General features: G+C 34.5%; 1 protein-coding gene across 1 annotated transcript; it reads left to right on the top strand.

Moving 5' to 3' along the window:
- Positions 1-879: 879 nt before the first annotated feature.
- LOC100730203 (inactive caspase-12-like) lies at positions 880-22,306 on the top strand. Its single transcript, XM_063256150.1, is given in 13 exon segments — positions 880-962; positions 2,129-2,374; positions 3,785-3,862; positions 7,035-7,120; positions 8,148-8,382; positions 8,943-9,191; positions 14,496-14,536; positions 14,538-14,669; positions 15,602-15,836; positions 16,170-16,328; positions 19,174-19,283; positions 19,663-19,774; positions 21,382-22,306. Coding segments are annotated over 12 exon segments (1,677 nt in total). The 5' UTR covers positions 880-955; the 3' UTR covers positions 19,762-19,774; positions 21,382-22,306.
- Positions 22,307-22,630: the final 324 nt, after the last annotated feature.

Consider the following 22,630-nt stretch of genomic DNA (forward strand, 5'->3'; position numbering starts at 1 on the left):
ACTGATCTAAGATGACTTGTCTGGGACAGCAGAGTATATTTCCATGTGATGGTTCTTAGCCTCTAGCCCACTGGGCCAGGTTTGTTTGCACAGAGTTTCTGGCATCCAGGAGGGAAAAACTGTACAAAATTTCATAAAGCAGGGCTTGAAACTGTGAAAAGTCCTTTAGGTATCATGTTGGCCAAAAACAAGTCACGAGGCCAGTTTAGAGTTAAGGAGAAAAGGCATGGATATTAGGAAGTTAATAATTGGGTTCATCAATTAAATCAGCAATGTATTAAGTGTTTCACAAAAGAAACACTATAAAAAATTCATGAAAATACCAACTAAACATAGAATTTTGGTTACTCTATACTGTGAAATTACAGAAATTAAGTGATGCTACTGTACTTTATAAACTCTGCCATAATTTAATTTTAATGACAACCATACATCTATAATTTAAGTAAAAGGGTTTCTTTCATTTTTAAAACAAAACTGCACACATGAATCTAATAAATAAAAAAGACCCATGGAAATGACACATAAACGGACAAGCAGTGGTATGAGGATAGCCTTTTTCACTGTGCTCCGTCACTCTTTCTCTGCCTGGGAAGCGTTCGAAACCTGTTTATGGAGGCTTCAGTGAAGTAAGGCCCCTTGGCTATGTCAGAGCTCAAAGTGGCACTGAGACAAATAAAGGTTTAGTAAAATTTATGAACAGTGCTAAAAACAGACTGAAAACTGAACACAGGCTCTTGAGTTTGTAGATATGGGTATATTTTCATTCTGATGTCTTTGCTATATCAACCAGGAAATGAGGCCCAATTCCATCCTAGAAAACAGAAAGAGAATTTGAGAGCTGGAATTCCCCAGTTAGGTTGCATCAGCAAACTTCTCCCTAACGGGAAAGGAGGCAGCTTTTGAGTGCTTTCAATTTCATTGCTTTTCTTGCCCAGAGACACTGTGGACAGCCATGGCTGGTGAGTAGCTTTACTTACTCTCTGCTTGTGGCTGGGTTTTGAAGCAGTTACATCTCTTGGCTCTCAGAGGAAGGAGGTAGAAGGGAGACCTACCAAACAGGACTGGTTTTGTCTGGGGACTGGGGACGAAAGGAGTTATATGCAAGTTTAGGGTACATCCTCAACTTTGTGAACAAAGTATTTTGGTTAACACTTTACAGCTTTTTAAAAGAAAGGTAAATGTGAAAAATCCAGACCTAAATTCCTTAAATTTTTCTGTGAAGCTTTTCTTGTGACTCTCATGACCTGAAATTCTCATCCATTCTTAGGATGAGAAACCATGCAACTGAACAAAGTAATTTAGATTTTTGCCTAATTTCTGCTCTCTGTATCAAATTTCATTATCAGTGGAAAGAAAACAAAGCTGTGGCTTATGTTCCTAATCTCTGAGAACAGGAGTGTCAGGCATAGGAATGGAAACTAAAGAAAATAGTATTTTATAGATGTATATGTTTATGTATTATGGTTATACATACCAATTATAATGTTTCCCTAAATTAGTTACAATATGAAAAACAAAAATAAAAGGATCATGGATCATAAAAAACTGAACCTATCAGTTACCAGTAAATTGGTTTGTTACTCATTTTCCTTCTCATTTGGTAAAACAGGAGAGGGTTCTTCCATGGATGCTGGAATATGCCTGTAAACCCATCGCTCAGGAAGCTGAGGCAGGGGATTGCCTTGAGTTTTAGGCCAGGATACATTACATAGTGAGTTCAAGGCAACAGCCTGAAGCATAAAGCAAGACTTAGCCTTAAAACAAAATACAAGAACAAGCTAAATGTTGTTACTTCAAGTGTGCTTCTTGGACTGGCATCTAATGGGAAGTCATTAAATTTAAAATTCAAGGGGCATATTCTTATCTTTCAAATCAGAATTTAGGGAAATGTAGAGAGACCTAGCTCAGCTTATGAAATTTCTAAATGATTCCTTTTAATTTTGCTTTTTAAAATTTTTAAACCAGATTTTATCGGTATATTTTAGATATACTAATAATCACATTCATCATAGAGAATTTGTGCCTGTACATAATAAAACTAAATGAACATTAAAATTGGAGAACAACTCATCTAGAATCACATGTCTAAGGTTGTGTTCCTATCTAATATCCATCATTCTCACAGCTAAAACATATGATGAAGAACACCTTGATAATGTAAAGTCTGTTGTCAAGAACCTGTTTGATGAAATTTTTGATGACTTCAGAAAACAAGTGTTAAACAAAAAGGAAATCAACAAAATAAAGAAAGATGTGAACCGCATCGTGAACAATGCTGGAAACCTGGTTGGGGAGATTGTTGATAAAACCCAGAAGACAGGCAAATTGTTTGCAAACCACTTCTCCCATTCCAAGACACAGCTAAGCTTAAGTGAGTAGCTTAAGTCAGAGGCCTAGTAACTCATTCTTTCTCTGCTGTTCTCACCCACTTTCTGCTCTTATTCTGTCACTTACAAGCATAGAATAAACTGCTGTCATCACTAGGAATTTTTGCATTATTATTTATTCTACTTAATAGCACAATCTACTCTGATGAACTCAAATTACTTTTATACTGTTGCACATTTTTAAAAATTTTAACATTCATAACCCTTAGTTATACTACAAAATTTATTTATTCAATATACAATTACCTTACACTTGTAAATATAAGGTCCAAAACAGGGGGATCTTGAAAAAATTCTAAACACATTATGAATGGCATCTGACCCTGACAGGTACTCAGAAGATACTTGGTAAGTGAATGAATGGCTGTTTAGAGTTTAGAGATAGCTAAGATTTTCCAGGTATAAAAAGGAGACTTCATAGTTATTCAGAGATAAATGGGATCTTCAATGGAGAAAAATCCACCACCTTTGTCTGTGGCATACACCCTGGGTAAATTTTGGAAATCTAGATTTCTATTAGGTAGAAGGCACAGAATTTAACAGTTACTATATGCTTCTCAATAGAATGTAGCATGGCATACTTTTTCGGAAAAAAATACTAGTTTTTAAGCTTTGTGAACAACATGCTCTCCTTCATGACCCAGGTCTGCCACTGTGGCAAGAGACTATGGAAAAAATGTGCCATAGTGAGGATATAGTTCAGTAAAGCTTTATTATTAACTGTGATTTCCAGGTTATAGTGCACTGACCCCAGTCTAGAGTATAACAAAAAAAATACATATATTATAAATTTTCAGAACATTCCTCCAGAAGAATTCTTGTCGCTTTTCAAAAGATTATCAAACAGATTCATACATCTTTTTTAGGAAACAGTGAATTCAATCACCAGCAAACCTTAACTAAAGACTTTTAATTTTTTTTTTCTGTAATCTGAGCAGGAAAGTGATGACTTCCTCTTTTTTCATGGAAATTAACTCCCTTTCACTGGGCACAGAGATCAGCAGCATGTAAAATTTAGGGAAGTTGGAAAATTGACACAATCTTCATGTTTCATAGATGAGTCCTATGCTAGGCATGCTCGTGTAGTGATCAGAGCAGGAAGTATATGGATTCTACAAACCAAGTTCTGCTGAAAAATCTATCATATTCATATTACATCAGAATTTCATTCTGAAATTGATGAATCTGAAAAAAATTCTACATCCTCTTCTTCTTGGATGGGTAATTGCCTCCAAATCCAAGGTCACAAGTGAAATTTTTCAAACCTTATTTCTCAAGAAATAGCCTCTCAGTAAAAATCTAAGAAACCTTTGCTTTTGATGAATTTTCATAATTGGAAGTGACTTTCAGTATACTGCATAGCACTGATACTATTTTGTTCATTTCTATCTCAGCATCTGAAGATGAAAGTAAAGAAAGCAGAATTGAAGAAATTACTGCATCAGCAGAGGCATTGGCTGTCTCTCCAGCAGGTAATCACCAGGAAACTCTATGCTTCAAGGGACTCTTGGGCATTGGTTAGTTAGGCTGAGGAAGGTAGGTGTACAGGAACACTTCATGATGGGGAAAAGAGCACTGAATCAAGGTGCAGACAACCTAGATTTTTCTTGATTCTCTATTGAAGAATGTCCCTTGAAATCATGACTACCACTTACTTTTCCGCTCTTCAATTCTCAGGATGCAGAGAGAAAAAAAATGACGGTAAAGACATGGAGGAATATGCTGGTGTGGCAGCCGCGGAATCAGTTTTAAAGCTGAACAGTAATGACTGTCCCAGGACACAGAGCAACATTATTTGAGCTATGCATATTTTAAAAAGCCTTTATGCAGTCATGCAAACTCCACCAAGAACTTGAGTAACAGTAAAGAAAGCTATCTACACCAAGCCATTAGCCACAAGCTCTGGTTTTATCTACCAGAACATTAGATATAGTGTAGATTAGTTACAATAGACTCAGATTTTAATGAGATTAATAATCTGTTTTTAAAAATGAGGATACGAGAAACAAGCAACTGCAACAAATAGAATAAGGTATTATTATCAAAGACATTTACAACCTCACAGTGAGCAACACATACAGTAATCACATCAACTACTTAATAATTGGGCTATAATAAAGAATTCTAGCATCAAGAACAGGTCATGTTTATTATTATTTCCCAAATACCATTATTTCAGAAGAACTGAACAAATTTACAAAGTAATGACACATGGAACTTTTTCTGGCTGTATGTATTCTGTACACAGTAGTTGAAATGCCAAATTGCTAGTCTCAGCACTAGATTTACCTGGGGTACCAAATTTCAAGATCTTGCTAATGTTGTTACTAATTGGTAAGGTAGATACAAATATGTAAATATAAATAGCTTATTTTCAGAGTACATAAAAGAGAAAAAAGGATAAGGTAGGTCAGAGGGTGAGAGAGCGTGTTTGAGGGCAGAATGTGAGGGAGCCCAGGGGAAGGAGAGTGGGGCAAGTGAATACTTATCAGTCTATACCTGAGTGATGAGGAGGAGGCTGTACCAAAGTCTATATGAAAAGGAATGAAGGGTCCTGAGAGAGGAATGGACTCATTTGTGAGAGGTTAAAATAAAGGACAATCTAGGTGTAAAATAGGAACTTAGGAAATTTAACTGGTGGAGCTGTGAAATACACATGAGACATTCTACATAGGCTGCTGTAAGTGGAAAGAAATTCAGCTGTTATTTTCAATAGAAAATCTTAGAAAGTTCTGTTTTAACCTAGATTTAAGCATTACACCATGTACACATGTGTGAAAATGTTACATATTATCCAATAAACATGCCTAACTTTTATGTTTCCATGGATTAAAATAAATTTTAAGAGGTAACAGGATTTAAGCTGAGGTCATGGAAAGCATCTAAGTTACTAGGAGTTTGAGTAGAGAATCAGAGAGGAAAGAGTCAATTCTTGTTCGGTTTGCCCACTGACCCTTACAATCTACAGGTTAGACAAAACTTGTGTGCGGAAAAGACAGATTTTTAGAGGAGGCAAATATCAAGTGTCTTACTTTGTACATTGTAGTTGAAACATGTGCTATCTCCAAGAGAATGAATAGGCAGGTGGATGCTCACCTACAGAGTTCAGAGAAGAATCAGAAAGAGAAATGAATGTTTGAATTATTGATATACAGAATGTATTTTAAATTATAAGATTATAAGTTGTCAATTCAAGGAGAAGTATTGATAGATAATTTTTGAAAGCTCAAAATATGCCAAACAAATTTTGGAGTTATAGTAAGGAGAAAACTGAACAGATTTAGGAAGAATGTCTTTAAAAATATTACAGAAGCCTAAAGAACACTTTAAGAGGGAGGGGATGTTTTCCCATGTAAAATGTTTTATAAGCAACAAACGATGAGTGGTAAGACATATTTCACTTAAGGAGGAGGATAGCAACCAGATTGTGCTGCACAAAAAGGTAAAAAAAAAAAGTTGTGATGATAGGCAATGTTGTTATGGAATTGTGCTGAGAAACGAGGCAGAGAATTGTGTAAATGAATGCAGAAGAAAGAATATCAGGAGAAATATTCTTAATAAAAAGATTGATACCACGCTGTACTAATATGTCCATTGGGATAACAGTAGAGAGTATGCAAATTTGATGATATAGAAAACAAATTGAATAAATATTGAAGTAGAATCCTTATGGATGAAGAGTTACAGAACTCTGGGCATAAGGAGAGCAGTTGACCTTTGATAGAAGGAAGGACAAATCTTTGCAGTAAAATAAGTGAGTAGATGTGTATATAAGTTGATTGATTTATGATTACCAAGATATAATACTTAAGACACAGAGGGCTTGGTCACATAAAGAAAAACAAATAATAAACCAGAAACATTTTCAAGTATCTGAAGATATCTATTCCTTAATGAAGAGTTTGAAACTTTTAATGTCCCCAAACAATCATTATAGATACTGGGAACACAGAAAGTAAAGACATCTTCCTATCTTAATTACTGTATGGTACACTGATCACTGATCACAATGAAAATTACTGTTTATATGAGACATTCACATTTAAGAATAGAAACATAGAAAAAAGATATACTGAAGTCATGAAAGTTCTATTGAGCAGTCATTGGGAAAGGGATTATATATTTTCTGAATGGTCAAACTGTGGTTAATGTATACCAAGGTCCAGAGTGTATACATTTAATGTTATACAGACTTGTCAAGAATAGTATAGAATAGTGTACCCTACCTATTGGGAACATTGTAAATGGAGGTAAGAGTGTTAATAAGAAAATAGAGATATTGTAAATGCAGTTCAAATATTTGAATAGTAATTTGAATGAGCTAAATGAACACTAAACTTCTTCACAAATTTTAGATACAGCATGCACTCAAAATTGTTGAACTTGAAAAATTAGTCATTGCTATGGCTACCAGTTAAATATGAACATTTATAGGGTCAGTAATAAAATGAAAAAAAAGAAGGAAAGGAAGCTATTGAGATCATTGCTTTAATTAAACAAGAAACATTTACTTTGTTTTGTTGTCCTTTTAAGTGGAATTGTAGTAAAAATTCCTGACCAATTTTAATAGATGTGCCTTATATCAAGTCATTGTATGTTATTACTTGATGAATTGTTTTCTTTGTTTCCTGTTTCTCCTTTTAGATCCTCAGGAAATCCATGGTGCCCAATTTGGGGATACACTGAAGCCTTGCCCATGTGATCATTTCCATAAGCTGAAGACAGAGAAGGTAAATGAGGCGATACGCTTTGACTAAGGATGCAGAACACTGTGAATTCAAGAAAGGAACTGGGGAGACAATCAGTGTTTAAATTCTGTAGAAAATGTCTTTAAATAAAGACAAAAGGCATTAGTTACACCTAGTAAAGTAGTCTTCATATTAGATTCCCCATTTCTTTCATCTCATTCTGGAATCCAGTTCTCTACCACTCAACCCAAATCAAGTTCTTTTAAGGAAAAATACTCAGACCTAGCATGTGTTCTCACTTTGTATTTCTTCTAGGCAGGTATATTTAACTGTCAAGTTTTCTGTCACCAACTTAGTTGATGGTCTAGATAAGACACTAGATCTGGGCCTTGATATCTGATATTTACTAAGTAAACTTGTGTATTTTAATAATGTCAAATCCAGGTGCCTTCCTAGAAAGATACATAAAATAGTTGTGATTCTGGTTCTGTCACCAATACCCTGAGAGGATTTAGATAAATCACTTTTCAGGTATTCTATGATGAAAAAAAATAGTGCTTTCACTTTTTGTCAATTGAAAGTCTCTGTCTGTCTTTCCAATATTTAATGAAAGTCTACAGAAATCCCTGTAGTTAACTCTCAGCTACTCCAAGATGAAAACATGCGGTACTCTCAATTGTTGTCAGTGGAAAAGTCTCTGTCTGTCTGTGTATCCTATTTTTAATGAAAATGAACAGGAGTCCCATTGGAATACAGATGAAAACAAATTGATCATATGCGGTACTAGTCATCTCTCTTGGCCTTAATTATATTCTATCTTATATTCTATCTCCCAGTTTATTCAGAAAAACAAACATTGGACTAGATGCTAATACAAAAATCCTACCAACTTTATATACTTTACACTTCAATTGTCTGGATTTATGCCAGAGTACTGTTGTCTTTATGATTTCAATCAGTCAAAATCACTTGAATCTTTGGTTCTTTTTCATTTTTGTGAACCTCTGTGTCCTATGTGCATATAAACTATACATGAGAAGTTTTACATGGTGGCTCTGAATCTCCTCAGGAAATGGAAACAGAGCTAAGGCAGTTTGCTGACCACCAAGACCACCGAACATCAGACAGCACATTCTTGGTGTTTATGCCACATGGCATCCCGGAACGAATTTGTGGGACAAAGCCCATTGATAAAGACCCAGCTATTCTTCATGATGACACAATCTTTACAATTTTAAACAACAATGATTTCAAGAATCTGAGAGACCAACCCAAGATCATCATCACACAGGCCTGCAGAGGCAGTGAGTTTCAATTAGGACCCCAGGAAATGGTGGCCCTATAGTACTCTAAGTCTGGTTTCTACGTTTCATTTTCCCAGGGGTGGTTGAAGAATACAATAAATCAATATACCGTTTATATACAGATCAGAAAAGTTATGAAGGGATCAGTAGCCTAAAGTAATGAGAAGTATCCCAATCATTTGGGACTGGGATTATTCCAAATCAGTGAGGTAATTTTTCTAGTAGTAAGATTCATGTATTTTAATAAATACTGTGAAGAAACATACTAAATTAAGGTACAATTATAAAAGAATTACATGATGTGTTTGTAAATGTAATATAATATCACATATTGCACTAGATGTGATGTCTTCTTCCCAGAGTCAGGGCATTATCTGAGTGACCACAACAGAGGAGAAGACATGGCAGATACACACGCTCATTCTTTGCAATACTACCAACATTACGGACTGAATTATGCAGTCACAATGTGCCATGTTGAAAAAGATTTCAATTTGAGAACCAATGATGTAGAAGCAAATGTCTATTGTCATATTTCAATCTAATGTTCATTCTCCCAGATAACAATGTATTAGAAGAAGAATCACTCAATAAAATAAAGTCTGTTGTCAAGAACCTGTTTGATGAAATATTTGATGACTTCGGAAAAAGTGTGTTAAACAACGAGGAAATCCGCAAAATAAAGAAAGATATGAAACTCATCGTGAACAATGCTGGAAACCTGGTTGGGGAGATCATTGATAAAACCCAGAAGACAGGCAAATTGTTTGCAAACCACTTCTCCCATTCCAAGACACAGATAAGCTTAAGTGAGTAGCTTAAGTCAGAGGCCTCGTAACTCATTCTTTCTCTCCTGTTCTCACCCACTTTCTGCTCTTATTCTGTCACTTACAAGCATAGAATAAACTGCTGTTATCACTAGGGATTTTTGCATTATTATTTATTCTATTTAACAGCACAATCTACTCTGATGAACCCAAATTACTTTTATACTGTTGCACATTTTTAAAAATTTTAACGTGCATAACCCTCAATTATACTACAAAATTTGTTTATTCAATATACAATTACCTTACACTTCTAAATATAAGCTCCAAAATAGGGGGATCTTTTACGTGAAAAATTCTAAACACATCACGAATGGCATCTGACCCTCACAGGAATGCAGAAAATACTTGGTAAATGAATGAATGGCTATTTAGAGTTCAGAGATAGCTAAGGTTTTCCAGGTATAAAAAGGAGACTTCATACTTATTCAGAGATAAATGGGATCTTCAGTGGAGAAAAATTCACCACCTTTGTCTGTGGCATACACCCAGGAAGAAGCTTCCGGAAATCTAGATTTCTATTATGTAGAAGGCACAGAATTTAACAGTTACTGTATGTTTCTCAATAGAATGTAGGATGACATACTTTATTCTGAGAAAAATAGTAACTTTTAAGCTTTGTGCATAATATGTTCTCCTTCATGACCCAGGTCTGCCACTGTAGCTCAAGACCATGGAAAAAATGTGCCATTAGTGAGGATATAGCTCAGTAAAGCTTTATTATTAACTTTGGCTTCCAGGTTACAGTGCAAAGACCCCAGTCTAGAGTATAACAAAGAAATGAATACATTCTAAATTTTTAGAACATTCTCCCAATAGCTTGTCGCTGTTCAAAGATTATGTAACTCCTTTACAGATTCATACATCTCTCGTAGGAAATAGTAAATTCTATCACCAGCCAATGTTGACTAAAGACTTATTATTTTTTCTGTTATATAAACAGAAATTTATTGACTGCAGCCTTTTTTTATAGAAACGACTTCATTTTTCACTGGCCACAGAGGTCAGCAACAACTGAAAAGTAGGGAAGTTGGAAAATCGACACAATCTTTGTGTTTCATAGATGAGTCCTGTGCTAGGCATGCTCATGTAGTTATCCGAGCAGTAAGTGTATAGGTTCTGCAAACGTAGTTCTGCTGAAAAATCTATCATATGATTCATATTCCTTCAGAATTTCATCTGAAAATGATGATGCATCTGAATAAATTTTTACATCCTCCTCCTCTTTGATGGATAATTGCCTCCAAATCCCAGATCACAAGTGAAATTTTTCAAACCTTAATCCTCAAGAAAAATCCTCTCAGTAAAAAACAACAACAACAATAAAAAACCTTTGCTTTTGATGAATTTTCATAATTGGAAGTGACTTTCAGTGTGCTGTGTAGCACTGACTATGTTGTTCATTTCTATCTCAGCATCTGAAGAGGAAAGCAAAGAAAGCAGACTTGAAGAAATTTCTGCATCAGCAGAGGCATTGGCTGCCTTTCCAGCAGGTAATCACCAGGAAACTCTATGCTTCAAGGGACTCTTGGGCATTGCTTAGTCTGAGGAAGATGTACAGTGCTCTTCATGATGGTGAAAAGACCATTTGATTTGAGGTGCAGACAACCTAGGTTTCTCTCGATTCTCTATCAAAGAACGTCCCTTAAATTTATGACTACCACTTACTTCTCTGCTCTTCAATTCTCAGAATACAGAAGGAAAAATACTGAGGGTAAAGAAATGGAGAAAAGTGTTCGTGTGATAGCCGCGCGATCAGTTTTAAAGCTAGTGACTCTCCCAGGACACATAGCAACATATTTGAGCTATACAGATTTTAAAAACCTTTATGCAGTCATGCAAACTCCACCAAGAACTTGAGTAGCAATCAAGAAAGCTATGTACACCAAACCATTAGCCACAGCTCTGGTTTTATCTACCAGAACATTCGATATAGTGTAGATTAGTTACAATAGACTCAGATTTTAATGAGATTAATAATCTGTTTTTAAAAATGAGGATACGAGAAACAGTCAACTGCAACAAATAGAATAAGGTATAATTTTCACAGACATTTACAACGTCATAGTGAGCAACACATACAGTAATCACATCAACTGCTTAATCATTGGGCTATAATAAAGAATTCTAGCATCAAGAACAGGTCATGTTATTATTATTTCCCGAATACCATTATTTCAGAAGAACTGAACAAATTTACAAAGTAAGGAAGCATGGAATTTTTTCTGGCTGTACGTATTCAGTACACAGTACTTGAAAAGCCAAATTGCTAGTCTCAGCACTAGGTTTTCCCCTGCGGTATCACAATTTAGGATCTTACTAATGTTGTTACTAATTTTTAAGGTAGATACAAATATGTAAATAACAATAGCTTATTTTCAGAGTATAAACAAGAGAGAAAAGGATAAGATAGGTCAGAGGGTGAGAGAGTGTGTTTGAGGGCAGAGTGTGAGGAAGGCCAGGGGAAGGAGAGTGGGGCAAGTGAACAGTTGTCAATCCATACCTGAGTGATGAGGCTGTGCAAAGGGATGGGGAAGGGTCCTGAGAGAGAAATGGGCTCATCTGTGACAGATTAAAATAAAGGTCAATCTAGGTGTAAAACAGGAACGTAGGGGACATTTAACTGGTGGAGCTGTGAAATACACATGAGATATTCTACATAGGCTGCTTTAAGTGGAAATAAATTTGGCTGTTATTTTCAACAGAAAATCTTAGAAGGTTCTGTTTTATCTAGATTTAAGCATTACACAATGTACACCTATGTCAAACATCACATGTTATCCAATAAACATGCATAACTTTTGTTCCCTTGGGTTAAAATAAATTTTAAAAGATAACAGTATTTAGGCTGAGGTCATGGTAAGCATTTAAGTTACTAGTAGTTTGAATAGAGAATCAGAGAGGAAATAACCAATTCTTGTTGGGTTTTCCCACTGATTCTTACAATCTACAGTTAGGCAAAACTTGTGTGTGGAAAAGACAGATTTTTAGAGGAGACAAATATCAAGTATCTTCCTTTGTACCTGTGTAGTTAAACATGTGCTATCTCCAAGAGAATGAAATGGCAGGTGGATGTTCACCTGTAGAGTTCTAGGAGAAATTACAAAGAGGAATAAATGTTGGAATTAGAGGTTAGCAGAGATATTTTTAATTATAAGCATGGAAGATACCAATTCAGGGGGAAAAACTGGTAGATAATATTTGAAAACCCAAAGTATGCCAAACAAATTTTGGAGTTATAGTAAGAAGAAAACAAAACAGATTTAGGAAGAATGTTTGGAAAACACATGTTACAGAAGCCTAAAGAACACTTTAAGAAAGAGGATATGTTTTCCTGTGTAAAATGGTTTATAAGCAACAATGGTGAGTGTGTTAGCTTTCATAAGAAGTATTTCATGTAATCGAGGAGGATAACAACCAGATTGTATTTTACAAAAGGGTAAAAATAATTTTAAAAATTGAGAAAATAGGCAATGTTGTTATGGCATTTTCCTGGTGTAAAGCAAAGAACTGTGAAAATGGATCTACAAGCACCATGACCAAGAGAAGGATTATTAATAAGATGATTGATACTAAATCATACTGATATGCCAATCAGGATAACACAATAGTGACAGTGCAAATCTGATGATATAGAAGAGGAACTGAATGCCAGGTGTCCTTCTATAATCCCAGTACTTGTGAGGCTGAAGCCAGAGAATCACTGCATGTTCAAGACAAGCCTGGGCTACAAACTGAGCCCAAGGACAGCCTGAGCTTCACATTATGAACCTATCTCAAAAAGACAAACAAAAAATAGGACCTGAATAAATATTTAAATAGAATCCTTACGGATTAGGGAGAGTAGAATTTGAACATAAGACAGCAGTTGACCTTTGATAGAGGGAAAGACAAATCTTTACAGAAAAATTTAAAATAAGTGGGTAGATTTGCAGGTAAATTGATACATTTATGATTACTAAGACATAATATCTTGTATCATATCTTTGTATGCAAAAATATTAAAAGAAGCAGAGGGCGTGGTACTCTATAGAAAAACAAATAAAAACAAAGACATTTTCTAGTATCTGAAGACACCTATTAACTAATGAAGAGTTAATTACAAACTTTCAATCTCTCCCAAAAAATCATTATAGATACTTGGAAAACAGAAAGGAAAGACATCTTTCTCTTTTAATTACTTTGTAGTACACTGATCACAACTGAAATACAATGAAAATTACTGTTTCCATGGGACATTCACATTTAAGAATAGAAACAGAAAAAAGACAGTGAGTCATGAAGGTGCTATTGATCAGGCATTGGAAAAGTGTTATATATTTTCTGAATGGTCCCACGGTGGTTAGTGTATAAATGTGTACATTTATGGCAAACAGAATTGTCAAGAATGGCATACAATAGTGCAGGTACCTGTCAGGGAACATTGTAAACGGAAGTCAGAGTGTTAATAAGAAAACAGAGTTCAAATGTTTGAATAGTGATTTGAATAAGCTAAGTGAACATTAGCCTTCTTTACAAATTTTAGATTCAGCATGCACCCAAATGTGTTGAATTTGAAAGGTTAGTCATTGCTGTAGCCATTAGATAAACATGAACATTTATCAGGGTTAATAATAAAATGGAAAAAAAAATTGAAGAAAGTTCTTGAGACCATTGTTTTAGTTAAACAAGTAACGATTTTCTTATTTTCTTGTCCTTTTAAGTGGAATTATAGTAAACAATCCTGATCAATTTTAATAGATGCGCCTTATATTAAGTCATTGTATGTTATTACTTGATGAATTGTTATCTTTGTTTCCTGTTTCTCCTTTAGATCCTCAGGAAATCCATGGTGCCCAATTTGGGGATATACTGAAGTGTTGCCCTTTTGATCGCTTCCATAAGCTGAAGACAGAAAAGGCAAATGAGGTGATATGCTTTGAACAGGGAGGCAGAACACTGTGCATTTAAGAAAGATACTGGGGAGACAATCAGTGTTTTAATTCTTTAGAAAATGTCTTTAAATCAAGACAAAAGGCATTAGTTACATTTAGTAAAGTGGTCTTCACATTAGATTCCCCGTTTCTTTCATCTCATTCTGGGACCCAGTTCTCTATCACCTAACCCAAACCAAGTTCTTACGAGGAATAATACTCAGAACTAGCATGTGTTCTCACTTTGTATTTCTTCTGGGAGTTAACTGTCAAGTTTTCTGTCGCCAACTTTATAATTATAATGGCTTGTTTTGCTTGGTCTTTGCTGGCAGGACTTTGGTGGGTGAACTCAGTCTCAATCTTCCAATTACAGATATATCCAATCATGGAGAAAGAAGGACGAACACGACTGGCCCTCATCATCTGCAACAAAAAATTCGACTCTCTTTCCAGTCGGCCTGGTGCTGAGGTGGACCTGTTGAGGATGCAAGACTTGCTTAAAGAGCTTGGGTACTCAGTGGTTGTAAAACAGAATCTAACCGCTCAGGTAACAGTTGTAGAAAATTGATTAACCTTCTTTCATTATTCAAAAAATCTCAAACTTTTCCTGGACAGCAGCAGGAACAAAAAATATCACAGTACAGAAATTATATTTGCTTTAGAATAGAATTTGTTCGTCCTCAGTCTGCTCCAGTGTACAGTTTCATAGCAGATATTTAGAGAATTTCTGTAGAGCAATATTTCCACAAAAATGGGGTTTACAGAAATCTCAATATGGGAAGTATCTATTAGTTGATTGTCTAGGTAAGACACTATGTCTGGGCCTTGATAGCTGACATTCACTAAGTGAACCTGTACATTATAATAATGTCAAATCCAGGTGCCTTCCTGGAAAGATATGTAAAATAGCTGTGATTCTGGTTCTGTCACCAGACACTGAGGGGATTTAGATAAATCATTTTTCAGCTATTCTGTGATGAAAAAAAATTGGTGCTTTTATGTCTATAAAGTCTCTGTCTTTCAAATATTTAATGAAAGTCTACAGAAATCCCTGTAGTTAACTCTCAGCTACTCCAAGATGGAAACATGTGGTACTCTCAATTGTTGTCGTTGGAAAAGTCTCTGTCTGTTGGTGTATCCTATTTTTAATGAAAACCAACAGGAGTCCCATTGGAATACAGATGAAAACAAATTGATCATATGGGGTACTAGTCATCTCTCTTGGCCTTAATTATATTCTATCTCCCAGTTTGTTCAGAAAAACAAACGAGGACTAGATGCTATAAAAAATCCTACCAACTTTATATTCTTTACCCCCAAATTGTCTGGATTTATGCCAGAGTACTGTTGTCCTTATGATTTCAATCAGTCAAAATCACTTGAATCTTTGGTCCTTTTTCATTTTTGTGAACCTCTGTGTCCTCTGTGCATATAAACTATACATGGAAAGTTTTATATGGTGACTCTGAATCTCCCCAGGAAATGGAAACAGAGCTAAGGCAGTTTGCTGACCACCAAGACCACCGAACATCAGACAGCACATTCCTGGTGTTTATGTCACATGGCATCCTGGATGGAATTTGTGGGACAAAGCATTGTGATGATAAGCCTGATGTTCTTCATGATGACACCATATTTACAATTTTCAACAACCATAATTGCAAGAATCTGAGAGACAAACCCAAGATCATCATCATGCAGGCCTGCAGAGGCAGTGAGTTTGAGTTAGGACCCCAGGAAATGGCAGTACTACAGTTCTCTAAGACTGGTTTCTACATTTCATTTTCCCAGGGGTTGGTGAAGAAAGCAGCAAATCAATAAGCTGTTTATATACAGCTCAGAAAGATTATGAAATAATCTATTGCCTAAATAATGAGAAATATCTCAGTCATTTGGAACTGGGATTTTTCCAATTCAGAGAAGTACTTTTTCTAGTAGTAAGATATATTTCTTTTAAAAAATACCATGATAAAATGTACTAAATTAAGGTATAATGATAAAACAAATATAATATTTCATATTTCACCAGATGTGATGTCTTCCTCAGGGGGTGATGGCATTTTCTGGGTGACCACTGACCGAGGAGAAGCCATGGCAGACACACATGCTTATTCTTTGCAGTATCACGGATGTTACGGACGGAGAGATGCAATCACAAGGAGCCACATTGAAAAGGATTTCATTGCTTTTAAATCTTCCACTCCACGTAAGCGGTTTCAGAGGGGAGATGCTCTGAACCTCCTGCTGCTTTCTGTATGACACGCTTGACTATAATCACATCTTATTACTCAACATTTGTTCTCTGCTTAATTGGATATTCTATTTAGAGGAGAAAATTAAAATAATGACAGCCATAAAACCTGATTTGGAAGGAAAGTTTCAGTGCATGCAGGACTGACCACAGTAAGCCTCCAGATTCAAAAGTTTCAAATAAAACTAAAGTATGTTTTGTTTTGATTTGTTATTCAAATACAGGAATGGTACTGAAATGTATCATTTTCAATTGATTTGGCTCACCTGTTTACCAGTTACACAACCAAGGCAGTGAAACTATCAGGGCTGCTCCTCATACTCAAGTGCCTATTGGCCTGTTGTTTGAATCTTTTCTGAGGAGATTAATTAATATTAGAGTACCTGTGTTAAGGTTAATAAACCCAATGAATGGAAGCCAATCCTTTGGCAGGAATGTCACAGTAGAAGATAGAAGTAGCACTTAGAAACAGAGAATTATCTTTGTTGTCCTTGGTTTACCTAGAAGAAAAATACTTTTAACAATGTTCACAATATTATTCTACGAACAATTCAGAGAAGGCAATAAAAACCAAATGGACACAATTCAAAGGTTCTAAGTTGCTCTGATGTTTGACTGTACGCTTTAGTCCTCCCACATAGTATGTCCTTGAACGTTGGTTTCTGATTCAGTGTGTCTGGAGTGGGTAATGAGACTCATGCTTCAGAAAAGCTCATTGTGATGCCCATGTTGCTATGCCAGGCCACTTGGGAGTATTATGAATTGTTAGCCTCAGGCAGGCTAACATGAGAAATAGGGAAAGGTCATGCAAAAAGTGCCCACTTGACCATGTCAATAATAATACTCAGAACTGTATAAGTTCTATTTGATTTATATATTGTACTTTTAATTAGATTTTATTTAAAGAAAGATTCTATGACTTTAGGTAGTAAACTAAGTTGAAAAATCATATAAAGCCTTATACATACTCAAAAAATTATTTAATTTCATCAGAAAAATAAATGGCATGCAAAAATCCTTGCATTTCTTTTCTGTATGTATAATCATGTGGTGGGAATAAGGCAAATGCAGAAAACATTCTACACAATTAAAATAGATAGGATTACTCATACTCATGGAGTTTATAATGGGGCTAGAGAGACAGAAATTAATTGAGAAAGAAACAGATACATCAAAACAGAAATAAACAGTAACTGGCAACTGTGATTAGTGCTTTTAAGAAACATTTCTGCTTCTAAAAGATAAAAATCCAGCCACATTAATGATAAAAGGACTGGGCAGAAAAAATAGTTTGAATGGAGGACCTGAGAAGTAAAAGGCCATAGATGAGAAGTCTAGTGTGGTCAGTGTCCAGATTCAAGAAACAGAAACAGCAGGGACATCAGAGAAGGAGGTCAGAACCAGGTAATAGTGTGTTAAATGGCCGTTTTACTAATAGTAACAGAAAATTTTGCTGGGATTTAAGCAATGACAAACAGATCATTTTTATTTTAAAAATGAAATCTCTAAGGAAATCTGTCAAAATGAATTTCAGGGCAGCAAGCATATACATGGAAAACAGGTTAAATTCTATTGCAACATTGGCAGTCAGAGGTGATAATGATAGTTCTAGAATGAGGTAAATTGTTAAAAACAAATTGTTAGAATGAGGTAAATTAATATGTAACATTGATAATGTTGGGTTAGTGGATATGGCGGTAAATAGGAATAATACAGATGACTCAGTTTGCAAGTAGATGATTGTGTTTAAATAAACATTTAAACAGGAATCTTGCAAGAAAAGCTTTGACATGGCTGTCGCATACATGAAGGTTAAATAAAGAATAGAGTGTTGTGTAGTTCTATGTTTTAGAAAAGAGATATGCATTAAAGATAGAATTTTGAGAGATAATAACCTAAGGATTGCATTCAGTAAACTAAGGATGGATGAAATATAAGAATTGAGTGTAAGATGAAACCCTCAACTGAGACTTGAAGAATTGCAGAGTTAAAAATCAGAGATGGAATGATTAGTTGGCAAGTTGAACTCATCAAGTAGAGTCAGAGAGTAAGACACAGAACGAGGAGTATGTATTTTTAGAAATAGCAATAAAGACACCTTTGGACATTGCCAGCAGATTCTGATGTGAATATCAGTTGAAGCAGAGATCTTGTAAATAACCATGAGATTTAATGAGTTGAAAGTCACAAGAAGACTTGGAAGAAGCTTGTTTTGTAAATCTGGTATGTGGAGCAGGAGGAAGAAGTCAGACAGAAATGAATAGAGCAGAAGGAAACACAGGAACAATAGATATGTTTGAAAAACAAGTATAAAAGGAAGGAGAAATGGGAAACTATATGTAGGTAAATTGTGATTAAGGAAATACTATCTTTTATTTTCAGCAATAATAGAACTTAAATACCTTAGAATGGTATGGAGAAAAAAAAATCTTTCAAAAGATTTTGATGCAATAGAAAAAAGTCCTGATGAAGAGGAACCCAAGAATCTAGGAACAAAGACTTTGATTTGTTTTTTCTCTATTACACAGTTGGTGCTGATAGGACTCAGTGGGGTCTCCTAATATACGCTACCCTACTAGGTGTAACTTCAGCCTTGGCTATAAATAAAGCTGAGAGAATTTATATTTCAGGGTCCATGATTGTTTTATGTATTATGGAAACCTGAGGTCAGTTTTACCCTGTTTAGCCTTTCTCTTTTCCAAGGTATGAAATTACCCTTTGCCCCAAGCCTTTCTCTTAAATAACTACCCAAAATTCTACAAAATCTACATTACCCAACATTTTCTTGCATTTATTTCAGATAATGTTTCATGGATATTAGAGACAACTGGCTCTCTCTTCATTTCTCAACTCATCTACTTCATCAAAGAATATTGCTGGAGTCACCATTTGGAGGAAATTTTTAGGATGGTAGGGATTTTATTTCTTTCCAACCTTAAAAACCTTAAAGACCAATTTGCAAATCATTTTTAAAACTACTAATTTGTCATTCTTTTGCTACATCCTTTATTCCAGATTTATTTGAACAGGAAATGTTCAATAATTACACATAGAACCAGTTTGGCTTTTCTAAAACATCTGATTCTGATAGCTTTGCTCACCCAGAAAATTCATTTTAAGGTTTCTAGTTAATTTGTGTCTGTACTATATCCAAGTAAAGTTTAAATTATCTTTATACTACCTGTCAACAGTTTTAAAACATGCTGCGGTATTTTCTACCATGGAGAGTGAAGTCTGGATTCCCTTTTGTAAAAAGAAAAATCCTAAAGGCTTTGTTTTACTATTTCAGGTTCAACGTTCCTTTGAGACCCCAACTGTACTCACACAGATGCCTACAATTGAAAGAGTATCCATGACACGGTATTTCTATCTTTTTCCTGGGAATTAAAACAGCCTCTCAGGTAAACATATCTAAGACTGTAATTTGGATTCTCCTTGTTCAGACTCTATACTGAAAGACTGGATAAGAATAAAGAGCAGTGATGGTGTGCTGTTTATTTGTTACTGAGAGTTATGTTTGCTATTTCTTAAGAATCTCCAGGCCATCACTTATTTGCCTTCAACTATGCTGTAGCAGTTGTATGAGAAATAATTAGTCCAGTAGTGATGAGCTGAAAAACCTTCAAATGAAAAATTGTTCGTCAAAAACACTCAGCGTAAGAGAATAGTTGGTTCTGAGGCACACACAAAATGCAAAAATTTGAAGTGCCATATTGCAGCTTTTTTTGGACACCTCATCAAAAGTCAGTTTTGCTGCGTCACATCTTCCGTGTTGTAATGAGGCTACCTAAATACCAGGGCCTCCACTGACAAGCTGCTGCTACTATACTGAAGCGAGATGCATGAGTCCCTACCATTTGCAGGACTGCATCTCTTTCAAAAAGAAATCTCTAACTGCAAAATTTAGTTCCATTCATAGTTTAACCGTGACAGTCGTATATTCATATTCTCTCTAGTTTTCCAAGGAAAAGAAGGCATTGTTGTCTCTCTGAATATCGTTTAAAAGACCAATTTGTAACCAGGAGTATTTATACAAAACTATTAAATTGATAACTTTTCACAAAAACTAGAGTAAAGTCACTGTTATACTTTCACTGAATTAATGCATAATACATTTTTAAGAATCTTATTCTCTTATTTTACCATGAAAGTCATGCTCAATAATTTTAGATATAAAGTGGAAATATTAAGCTCATTAAAGGAAGTTTTAATGAAGAAATAATCATTTTTAAACTTTTGAAAACTTATTTGTTAAAAACTGTTTGGTTACTCTTTTCTGAAAATCTTTCTTGGGAAAAAGTCCACTTACTTCAATGTAGTTGAGTTACTTTATATTCACAATTCGATGCATTTTTCCTTATTTTTTTCCAAATTCTTATTATTGGCAATAAGACTGTGCCTAAATATAATTTTCTAATTTGTAATATATATCAGACATACAGAGTAATATCATTTCACTTTTATCCTGCTTTCAGATGTTGTTTTCAATTTTTATTTCCTATACCCAAGTGATGATGAATATATTTATGTTTTTATTTCTATCCAGGAATAAGTTTACTTTTTTTCCAAAGTATTCCATAAAATTAACTTACTAGATTCATATCTAAATGCTTTTGTAACTTTCCTTAAATTTTGTAAGAACATTATGCCAAATTATATGCAAATCTAATAATTACTAACAGGTAGAAAACCTTTTTAAAAACTTGTTAATTGAATAGATTTAAAACATGAAAATTCATTGGCATAACTTTTAATAACATCGTTAGATTTTCTAATGAAATTAAAACTGGTGTTGAAAGTCTTCTGACAACTGAAATAAGCTTTTAATGGGGTATAAATGTGTACATTGAATTATAGAAAACTGTGCTTTAAGAATTTTTTGTTACATTTTCTTTTTATTTTTAAAGAAAGTTGTATTTTTCTTTGAATAACTTCAAGTTTCAGAGTAAGATATTACTAAATATATTGTGTTTTTTCCCTATTTGATTGAATTTTTTTTTCTCCATAGTTTACAACTGATTATTGCTGCAGCTGCTATGAAGAAAAGGAAATGACAACCTCCCTTGATGCTTAACTGTGCAAAACTGGCATTTAGCACCTTTATTGAACACCCATTGATCTAGAGAATTTTTCTTTAGATCTTTTCCTTTATTGTGTTATTAGTGTATGTTTATGATATCTAGTGAATACATTTGTTGTTCAGAATATTATATATCATATTTTCCTCCTTTTCCCCTTCCCCTTCCTTCTTTTCTTTACCTCCTTCTGTCCCTAGATCCTCTTTCTGTTTGCATAAGGTTTTTACAAATTATATATTTGTTTCTTTCTGGCCAGTATTCATAGTTTTTATTCATAGCTTTTATTTTGTGAATTTTTATGTTTACTTCATCCATAGCTTTATTAGCCATGTATGATAATGACACAGGTCATTCTTTATTACTTAAATGGAAATGCTTTCAGCATTTCAACATCACAATGCATTCTATTATTTAAATTCATTCTCACAGTAATAAAATATATATTTACATTGCTATTTTTCAGCTGGTCTGTCTCTTTCAAGGATAAATGTTACTTTGGGCCCTGCTGTGAAACAAAAGAAATGAAAATGCTAATTATTGTATTTGAGCACTCACATAGTTATATTAACAAATGGCCTAATACCAACTATTGATCACAATTTGGGGATGATAAGTTCTGTTATGGAATGTTTTTCATTTGCTCTCAATCTAAAATAGTGTTGACAATATTTAACTTAGAATTCCTATGTTTGTATTGATACTTATTAACAGGGATTTTGACTTATTTTTAATTTGGCCAAATTGAAATTTTTAATACTTTTTTTAAGAATTATGAGAAATAATTTTTTACCAACCCTAGATGATCTGAAATCGTTTAAAATGTAATTTTTAAATAAATTATCAATATCAAATGAATCTGCATGGTCATTATCTCAACTTTCAATCTTCAACAGATGAAACTTACTTATAAAAATCTAGAAACTATCTCAGTCTTAAGAACTGAGCCAATTTATGCAAATATATCCAGTTAGAATTGAAGTTATACTGAAGGAAGTAAAAATGATCTGTGTTCTTCAAGATGATTTCTGATTTCACATATGCTGTCTCTATTTTTCCCTCTCCCCACAAATGAACTCACGGGTATACTGACAAACATGCCCTACAAGATGCTCTGTACACTTCTTAATTTTTTTACTTAAAATGATCATCTAAGCTTAAAGTGAGGGGCAGATAAGTAAC

The sequence above is a fragment of the Cavia porcellus genome, unplaced genomic scaffold (assembly GCF_034190915.1).
Source record: "Cavia porcellus strain 051 isolate PalLab524CR breed Dunkin Hartley unplaced genomic scaffold, mCavPor4.1 scaffold_9, whole genome shotgun sequence".
Lineage (NCBI taxonomy): Eukaryota > Metazoa > Chordata > Mammalia > Rodentia > Caviidae > Cavia > Cavia porcellus.